The 9,884-nt window shown below is 38.2% G+C and overlaps 3 protein-coding genes and 2 pseudogenes across 3 annotated transcripts in view; 3 read left to right on the forward strand and 2 right to left on the reverse strand.

Annotated features, from left to right (window-relative positions):
* The window catches only part of LOC104786371 (flagellar attachment zone protein 1-like), a 7,722-nt gene extending 5,116 nt beyond the window's left edge, over positions 1 to 2,606 (forward strand). Inside the window, exons 4-8 of the mRNA XM_019245813.1 lie at positions 5 to 994; positions 1,098 to 1,340; positions 1,437 to 1,592; positions 1,745 to 1,897; positions 2,098 to 2,606. Coding sequence (XP_019101358.1) covers positions 5 to 994; positions 1,098 to 1,340; positions 1,437 to 1,592; positions 1,745 to 1,897; positions 2,098 to 2,337 — 1,782 coding nt within the window. The 3' untranslated portion in view covers positions 2,338 to 2,606. The remainder of the gene's footprint in view (positions 1 to 4; positions 995 to 1,097; positions 1,341 to 1,436; positions 1,593 to 1,744; positions 1,898 to 2,097) is intronic.
* On the forward strand, positions 2,677 to 4,361 carry LOC104786370. Its single transcript, XM_010511773.2, has 3 exons — positions 2,677 to 3,413; positions 3,585 to 3,695; positions 3,866 to 4,361. Exons 1-3 carry the CDS (start codon positions 2,748 to 2,750, stop codon positions 4,034 to 4,036), a joined length of 948 nt encoding a protein of 315 aa, XP_010510075.1. The 5' UTR covers positions 2,677 to 2,747; the 3' UTR covers positions 4,037 to 4,361.
* On the forward strand, positions 4,667 to 7,411 carry LOC104786373 (proteinaceous RNase P 1, chloroplastic/mitochondrial-like). The gene is made up of 7 exons (XM_010511775.2): positions 4,667 to 4,794; positions 5,127 to 6,310; positions 6,380 to 6,469; positions 6,564 to 6,745; positions 6,849 to 6,969; positions 7,045 to 7,116; positions 7,205 to 7,411. The coding sequence occupies exons 2-7, from the start codon at positions 5,174 to 5,176 to the stop codon at positions 7,301 to 7,303; spliced, it is 1,701 nt and encodes a 566-aa protein (XP_010510077.1). The 5' UTR covers positions 4,667 to 4,794; positions 5,127 to 5,173; the 3' UTR covers positions 7,304 to 7,411.
* Positions 7,381 to 7,737, reverse strand: LOC104786372 (annotated as a pseudogene).
* Positions 7,864 to 8,526, reverse strand: LOC104786377 (annotated as a pseudogene).

Raw genomic sequence — 9,884 nt, forward strand, 5'->3', positions numbered from 1 at the left:
TGAAATGAATGTCACACAAGGAAAGTTGGAGAGTATTGAAAATGATCTGAAAACTTCTGGCTTACGGGAAAGCGAAGTAATGGAGAAACTGAAGTCTGCTGAAGAGAGTCTTGAGCAGAAAGGAAGAGAAATTGATGAAGCTATGACGAAAAACATGGAGCTTGAAGCTTTGCATCAGTCTTTAAGTAAAGACTCAGAGCATAGACTTCAAAAGGCAATGGAGGATTTCACTAGCAAAGATTCAGAGGCCAGTACTTTGACTGAGAAGTTGAAAGACTTGGAAGGCAGAATAAAATCATATGAAGAGCAGTTGGCTGAAGCATCTGGCAGATCTTCTTCTTTAAAAGAGGAACTTGAACAGACTTTGGGAAGACTCGCAGCTGCAGAATCCGTTAATGAGAAACTCAAACAAGATTTTGATCAGGCAGAAGAAAAGTCTTTGCAGTCATCATCAGAGAATGAACTACTAGCAGAGACAAACACCCAGCTAAAGATCAAAATTCAAGAACTTGAGGGGTTAATAGGTTCTGGTTCTGTCGAGAAGGAAACTGCATTGAAAAAGTTAGAAGAGGCAATCGAAAAGTTTAATGTGAAAGAAACAGAATCTAATGACTTGGTTGAAAAGTTAAAAACTCATGAAAACCAAATCGAGGAGCACAAAAAGCTGGCTCATGAAGCATCAGGAGTTGCGGAAACTAGAAAAGTTGAGCTTGAAGAGGCTCTATCAAAATTGAAGAATCTTGAATCTACTATTGAAGAGCTCGGGGCCAAATGCCAGGGGCTTGAGAAAGAAAGCGGGGATCTGGCCGAGGTAAATTTAAAGTTGAACCAGGAACTAGCCAATCATGGATCAGAGGCCAACGAGTTGAAGACAAAGCTCTCTGCCTTGGAGGCTGAGAAGGAGCAAACAGCCATTGAGCTTCAGGCTTCAAAAACGACCATAGAAGACCTAACAAAACAGCTTACCTCTGAAGGGGAGAAATTACAGTCACAGGTAACACCCTGAATCTAAACAAGTTTTTATTACTATCAACAGTGCCACAGTATTTTTTTTCTAGTATACAATTTTGAGAATATGACACCTCTTTGTGCTACAGATTTCTTCCCACGCTGAGGAAAACAACAAAGTCAATGCAATGCTTCAGAGTACCAAGGATGAGCTCCAGTCAGTTATTGCGAAGCTTGAAGAACAACTAACCGTAGAGAGCTCTAAAGCTGATACTCTGGTGTCCGAGATTGAGAAGCTCAAGGCAGTGGCTGCTGAAAAGTCCGTTCTGGAATCACATTTTGAAGAACTTAAAAAGACTTTGACAGAGGTCAAAGCTCAGTTGAAAGAAAATGTAGTGCATTCACCTCAAACAGATGAAATCATCTATATCATAATTAGGATCCATAAAATAAATGTATTAGTTTACTGATTGATGATGTTTCTACAGGTTGAAAATGCAGCTACTGCGTCTGTAAAAGTGGCGGAACTTACCTCAAAACTGCAGGAACACGAGCATATCGCTGGTGAACGAGATGTGCTCAATGAGCAAGTGCTTCAGCTTCAGAAAGAGCTTCAAGTGGCTCAGAGTTCCATTACTGAACAGGTAAATGATCTTTCATTTGCTTGAATTTTATAGATCTCAGATAACTTTATTTTGCGCGTCTTCTAGAACTCTTTAAGTTTTATGATAACAAAAAGGCAATCCATCTTTCCTCATTATGTCACTAAGCTCTGAAAACGTTTTCATGGAAATAGAAACAAGCACACTCACAGAAGCATTCAGAGCTCGAGTCTGCATTGAAGCAATCACAAGAAGAGATTGAAGCTAAGAAAAAGGCGGCTGCTGAATTTGAATCAATGGTCAAAGATCTTGAACAGAAAGTGCAACTCGCTGATGCTAAAGCTAAGGTTAGTCATAATATCTCTGCGCAGAACTCTGTTTGACTGATAACATAGATACACGCAATGCATATGTTATATAACGTCTAGAGGGAAAATGACATAAGATTCGTGTATTTAGGAAAGAAACATTAATGCGTTATAGTAAAACAACCCGGTTTTCAAATCCTCAAAGCATACTTGCTTATAATCAAAAACCAAACTTGCAGGAAACGGAGGCAATGGATGTAGGTATTAAATCTAGAGACATTGACTTATCCTTTTCTTCTCCAACAAAACGTCAGAGCAAGAAGAAGTCAGATGCATCTCCTTCTTCCTCTTCTTCTTCGAGAAACGTTACTACTACTACTCAAACAGCGTCAACGTCGCATCTCATGTCAGTGAAGATCATGACTGGAGTGGCTCTAGTTTCTGTTATCATTGGTATACTCCTTGGGAAAAAGTACTAGTCTCTCTCGTCTTCTCAGTGTGGGAGCGATGTTCATATTTGAAGTGAAGATCTCTCCTTCTTCATTTGTTTTTTTTTTTTTGGGGGTTTTGAATTTTGATAGCAGAACTGGTGAATAATATATGGTTATCTTCTCTCTGCTTATATTTGCTTGTGGTTGGTTTTGTATTTTTCATGGGTCTGGGGATTTTGTTTGTACCAGGCCTTGCTTGTAGGTCAAGCAATTGTCCAGCTATTGTATTAAATTAAAAATGAAAGGTGATTTGATAATTTATCCAACTAAACCGGTTTGGTTTACAATAGACCCGGTTCAGTCGACCTCTATATAAACCCAGTGATCGTCTCCTTTCCCAACTTCTCATTTCTCTCTTTCGCAGTGAAACTTTATAAAAACAGTACTGAGAAACCAAGATGACCACGCTAAACATGGCGGAAACCCTAGAAAACCTAATCGATAACTCCCAAGAAACGGATTACACCTACGATCCTGAAGAAGATGACATTGATCTCTCCCTCCTCCGTCTCAACAGCTTCGGGAACTCCTCCGATCGCCGCCGTGCGAACTCGTCTCCTCCGCAGTTTCGATCATACGGATCTTTCGGCTCATCTTCGACCGCCGGAATAACCAGCCCCGTGAAACGTCCATCGCCGGAATCGAAGGATGCTGAGGAGCCGAGACGCAAGAAGCTGTTTCTTCAACGACCTGAGGAGGAAGAGCAAGAAGTAGTAGAAGAAGACGCGAATCTCATGGGATATTCTAAGATTCCGCTTCCGGTGGTTGTTCTCAACCCGAATCGAATCCGTTCGCCTATTTACAAGCGATCTTTATCGGATACATTTGCTTCGCCCGCTGGATCTATGCTCGGGTCGGGTAATTCACGAAACGGCGTCGCTCAAGAAACATCGCCGCCTTTAGGTAATTCCCCTTCTCTCCCGCCGCGTCCACCGATGTTCAGGAGGTCTGTCTCCGATGTTTCTCCCGCACCTTCCTCTTCCAAGTCTCTTCTTAGATCTTCTCGCTCCAATGCAATTCGTGAAGGTGATTTCGTGAATCCAGAAAGCTCTGAAGCCAATAAGGTTAGAAAGATTCCTTTAGTCCTTTTTACCTATTGTTCTGTTGATCTGATTCGTTTGAGAGTTCTGCGATTTGTGGATTCTGGTAGACTCGAGATATACTTTACTTCTTGTGTCTTGCGAAGTAGAAATGTTGTGTGGAAGCTTTAACTCAAGATGGGTGATAATGGGCAGATGCTGTATGTTATCAAGGATGGAGTTCGTGAATTGGATCAATGGTGTAACAAGCTCCTTAAGTACGGTGAAGCAGCAGTCTCCTCTGTGAAACAAGACGACAGTCCTAAGGTTCGTAATCTTCTAAACGCATATATAATCTCATGGAGAGACTCAATGGAATGTATCTGATGAAATGCATTTGGTGGAATCATATTGGTTGATCGAACATGTCCGTCACTTGTCTCTTATAGTCTCTGAATCAAAGTCCTGTTTTTGAGCACAATGAATGTTTGTTGCAGTGCCAGGTAGAAGATGAGGTAGTAGTACAAGAGGAGCAACAGAAAGAGGGTAAAGAAGGTGTGAAGGTGGATAGAGTTGGCGAGGCCTTTGTGGTTGAGATCAACTGTCCATGTGGAAGAAACTACCGAACTCTCTTCTCAGGCCGTGACTGCTACTACAAGCTCTTGTAGAAATGGTGACTGCTACTTTTTGCAGTTGTTGACATTCACATTCTTTGATCATCATTCATCACCATTAGTTGAAGGAGTATATCTCATGCTCTGCATATTCATCACATAGGTTTTCTGTAGATAAACAACATGACACACTGTGACTGTTTCGTGCTTGTATAGATACTAGCTATACACATCTGTTCCATTCTCATATACACACTGTTTCGCCCTTGTATAGATACTAACTATACCTATATACATTTGTCCCCTTGTCATATACTCTTGGTGTATTCGGTTACTTGAAAATACTCTTAAACATGTTTCATATGGAAAGTTTGATTTCTTGTGTACTTTGTTACCCACTCTTTAGACTTGGATAGTTGGATGTTTTATGCTAAACAATGTTTGTAAACACAAGACCGGACCGCTTGAATAATGACCCGGTCTGGGTTTTTGTAGAGACCAGTATGTCTGTAACCCAAAACAAAACCCCAATTTTGAAAACCCTAGCTTTTTTCTTCGTTTAAAGCCCTAGTGTAAAATATTTAGGCCGTTCCTGGGCTTCACAGGGTAGAAATAAACTAAAATGAGTAGCTAAACGACGTCGTTAGAAAGTAGCATCCAAAATCTATCCATGGGCAGACTCTTATATCTCCAATCTATTAACCTTGGAGATAATCCATGGTGAATCCTGAAGGAGACGCTGTGTCGACCATAGTCGTCTTTTTATCCTTTCCAATTTTCCCACCAGAAAGGAAGTATCTCTCTGGCGCAAAGTAAGTTCTTTTTCTCAAAAAATTGTGTTGCATCCAACCTGTTCGACCATATTACCCAATGAACAGTTTCGATGTTTCTCCACATTTCCACTCCTTTGTAGACTGAATAATTCACATTCTTAAATTATTCTTGACTAAAGCTTTGTTCTTGGAATAAGTTTCGGACCAAAGATTTAAAACATTTTATTTTCTGTTACTGGTTGTTTTTAAAGATTGAGTAAGAGTTTATTGCTTTTTCTCGATAATGTATATATAGCTTTTAGATGCTTAGACTAAGTGAAGAAGACAGCTCAGTTTTTAATTCTTCATTATTTTTGTACCGTCTCTTGCAGATGAATTGGACTAAAAACTAATTCTTCAACAGCTTCAGAGCAGAGTTATGCTGCGTGTAACTTGTTTTTCTCCTTCATTTTCTCGGGCGTGTTGTCCTTTATTTGCAATGATGCTCAAAGTCCCATCTGTTCATCTCCACCATCCTAGTTTTACTTCATTTCGTTGGTACCATACTTCCTTACTTGTCAAAGGTACCCGTGATAGACAACTTTTTAATCTGTGCACACTCCCCCTCGCTGCTGCTAAACAGTCAGCAGCTTCGCCTTCTGGAAACTTATCGAGGAAAGCGAAGAAGAAAGCTATTCAACAGTCTCCTGAAGCAGTTTTGAAACAAAAGCTAGATATGTGCTCCAGGAAAGGTGATGTCTTGGAAGCTCTTCGCTTGTATGATGAGGCAAGGCGCAATGGCGTGCAGCTCAGCCAGTACCATTATAATGTGTTGCTCTATGTTTGCTCGTTGGCTGAGGCAGAAACAGATTCTTCTCCTAATCCAGGGCTTAGTAGGGGTTTTGATATATTTAAGCAGATGATTGTTGACAAAGTTGTTCCCAATGAAGCAACTTTCACAAATGGTGCTAGACTTGCTGTTGCAAAGGATGACCCGGATATGGCTTTCGATATGGTGATACAGATGAAAGCCTTTGGTATTCAACCACGGTTGAGATCCTATGGACCTGCCCTTTTTGGTTTCTGTAGGAAGGGTAATGCAGACAAAGCTTATGAAGTCGATGCACATATGATTGAATCAGAGGTTGTCCCTGAGGAACCTGAGCTTGCTGCTCTTTTGAAAGTTAGTATGGATACGAATAACGCTGACAAGGTCTATGAGACGTTGCAGCGGTTGAGAGATTTGGTGAGACAGGTTTCTAAATCGACTTTTGATACGATTGAGGAGTGGTTTAAATCTGAAGCAGCTGCAAAAGCTGGAGCTAAGAAATGGGATGTGAAGAAAATAAGGGATGCGGTTGTGAGTGGTGGTGGTGGGTGGCATGGACAGGGATGGCTTGGGACTGGCAAGTGGAATGTTGAAAGAACCGAGATGGATGAGAATGGTGTGTGTAAATGCTGCAAAGAGAAGCTTGTTTGTATTGATATCAATCCGGTTGAGACAGAAACCTTCGCTGCATCATTGACCCGATTAGCCTGTGAAAGAGAAGTCAGAGCTAATTTTAATCAGTTTCAGGTAACAAAAATGGATTGTGGTGAAACTATCTAAGAGCAAAGCTGAAAAAGGTTTGTTTTTTGTTCGCAGGAATGGCTGGAAAGACATGGACCGTTTGATGCAGTCATTGACGGAGCCAACATGGGCTTAGTCAACCAGCGCAGTTTCAGCTTCTTCCAGGTGAGTTTTAGCTACTCTTTTTTTCATTCTAGTGCCAATCTCAAGACCATTGCTTGATTACTTTATAACTAATGTGACTATATCTCGCGTCTAGCTTAACAACACTGTCCAAAGATGTCAACAAATAAGTCCGTCGAAAAGATTACCACTTGTGATCCTGCACAAGAGTCGTGTAAATGGAGGTCCAGCTACTTATCCTAAAAACAGAGCCTTGCTAGAGAAATGGAAAAACGCTGGTGCTCTCTATGCTACTCCTCCTGGCTCAAACGATGATTGGTATATTCATTTGCTTCTTTTCTTACTCTGTGGATTGCATTAACCATGGATGATCCAAAAAGACAAAAATCATTTCTAATCTGAAAAAAGTCAATTGTTTCAGGTATTGGCTTTACGCAGCTGTAACTTGTAAGTGTTTATTGGTGACAAACGATGAGATGAGAGACCATCTCTTCCAACTACTGGGAAATAGTTTCTTCCCAAGGTGGAAAGAGAAGCATCAGGTACGTATAACATTAATATAACATGCATTTCTGCATAAACAGACTTTGATTGTATTGGATGATTCAATGTTGCAGGTTCGGATCTCTGTCTCGAGAGAAAATGGACTCACACTACACATGCCACCTCCATACTCCATCGTTACACAGGTCAACAACACTCACATTTCTATATCTATCTCAAAGCTTTCATCTCCATTTTTGCAATAATGATGATGACTGATGATGGGTAATGCAGGAGTCTGAAGATGGAACATGGCATGTCCCAATGAGCGTCGAAGATGATCTCCAAACATCAAGGCAATGGTTATGTGCAAAACGATCCAAAACCCCTTGAAATTTTTGATTCTTGTTGTATCATCTTACATTGATTCTTCATTTCTAAGTAAATTTGTATTATTAAAACCAAAAGATTGAAACTTTAATAAGAATTTTCAAAACCTAAGCTTGGAGAAGAACCATCTGTTCTTCCCAGTCTTAAACCTCTCTTCAAACTTCGTCTTCGTTTCCTTGAGAGCCGTCACTTTCTTATCCTTGGACGAGATGACTTAGCCGGAGACAACGTCCTTGAGATCCAAATCCAAGGTGTAGCGCGTAGGCATCACGTGCTGGTAATTAACGACCTTGACGTACGAAACACTTCACGCGCGATTTCTTAGCCGTCTTCTTAGGCATCGGATTTTTTCAGAGTTATGTAATATCATTATCACCCCAATAGTTTGAATTGTTTATAACAATTAGTTAATAGTATTATATTATCAATTTGGATATTTCAGGTTCAGATTTGCAAAAATCAATATTTGTGTATCGAAATTATGCCGAGGCTAAGAGCAGGAAGGTAAAATTACACAAATATAGAGCGATAGTAGAAATGAATTAACAAATAGAAGAACCAAATGTCATAAGCTAATCAAATCCAATAATATAAAAAGCAGAATACTATGATAATATGAAGTCCAAATGTGATAAACTAAGTAAATCCCAAATATATAATTCTAGTTAAGCAAAACATAATGATAAATTAATTTGCACGAATATCAAAGAAACCGTCGAATTCCTCCGAGCTCAGAAGCAGGCGTCGAGGACACAACAGCAACACATGGCCGCAAGACTGCATTATTAGAAGAACACAAATTATTTCTCAATATTTTTTAAAGTTTCAACACACAATAACCGATCCGGTTCGGTATTTATGAAAAGAAAAACAAATCAAAGATTTTTCAAAGGAGAGAGAGAGAGAGAGAGAGATCAGAGACTAACCAGCCTTTCAAGAATCCATCACCCTTGGACTTAGTCTCGACCGGAGCGGCCGTTGCATAACTGGTGTCGTAGGTTGGGTAACCGAGAGGTGGCGGTGCCACGTAAGAGCCGGTAGACACTGGTGGTGTAGGGTAAGCTCCTGCAGATTGGTTTTGGCTTCTCTTTGATAAGTTTAGAGAAAAATATTACGTAGAGATGAGAGGTGTATATGTATGTGATATGAATTCAATGATATTTTGTAATGAAGATATATAGACATGCGTCGTAATATATAAGAAAAAAGAAGGTCGGTTTAGTAGAACCGCGTGAGGTGGTGAGATCATATTAATTGCTAAGTCTCCATAAATATATTAATTTCCAAAAGATGACGCACGGAAACGAGGAAGCTCCCTTTTTTTGTTTCTCATGCTAATTAATAAGTAATAAATGTGTTGATTTTTTTTTCTCTTGAAGAATAACAAAAAAGGTATGTTGATTCTTTTTAATTGGCTATGATGATATCGACATGTGTCTCATACAATTAATTTCGTGTTTTCTATTTATGGGTTATTTATATATCAAAATTGTAAGCTTTTAGATAACTTTGTATATATTAAGGAATGAATAAACTATACTTTAATTTGATATTCAATCCCTTAAATTATGTGATTCAATCTTTATCATTTATATTTGTCATTACTATTTCCAATTGTGTAATTAATTACTCAATTAATCATTGTGATCTTGTATATTTTTGTTTCTATGAAATTGAAAAAAAAAAATGAGTGAATATAATTCAGCACGGCTGTATTCCTTTCTTGATTAATAAAGAGTTTATTTTCTTTCTCAAAGCAAAAAGTGTACTTCTTTCTCTATGGGAATATTTACATGTTAAGGAAAAGAGAGAACAATAACTAAACCTTACAATGTTGACTAATTAGTAACAATTTAACAAAGTAAATCAGAATATATATATATATGTTATTCTGAGAATATTTCTTTTGAGATTTACAACTTAAATCCTTTCCGTTAAGAATATACTACTCTCTCCGTTTCAAAATATAATATATTTTAGAAAAGTTTTTTGTTTCATAATATATGATGTTTTCAAGTTTCTATGTAACTTTTAGATTAGTTTAATATTTTATATTATGCAATATTATTTCTGATTGGTTGAACTTGTTAAAAGTAAAAATTTCTTAATCTGCATGTTTTAGTTAAAACATCCTATATTTTAAAACGGAGGGAATACATAACTTAATTTTCAAGAGAACTCATGAGAATTTTCATATGATGAAGAATAATTGTTGGTTTCAAATTATAGGTATGTGAGAATGTAAACGCAAATTTGTGATTTAATTTATTTGTATGTATAAATCTAATTCCAGACAATTTAAAGGAGCTACGTTATCGTTATAGGGAAGTTTGGTTGTTTGGGTGAACAACCATTGTCTCTCAATTTATATTCGTCACGGTTGTAATTACGTTGCGATATACTATCAGTTAAATTTTACCCAAAAAGTAATATAAGAAAGTGATCATGTATAACGCGGTATGCATTTCACCCCAAGTGGAAGAGCATAATTAATGTAACATGTAGCCAAGTTTTATATAGAAAGCTAAAAGTCAATACGACATACAGTATTCCAAAATTTTATTCAAAAAAAAAAAAAAAAAAA

This window comes from Camelina sativa, chromosome 5 (genome assembly GCF_000633955.1).
Source record: "Camelina sativa cultivar DH55 chromosome 5, Cs, whole genome shotgun sequence".
Classification (NCBI taxonomy): Eukaryota; Viridiplantae; Streptophyta; class Magnoliopsida; order Brassicales; family Brassicaceae; genus Camelina; species Camelina sativa.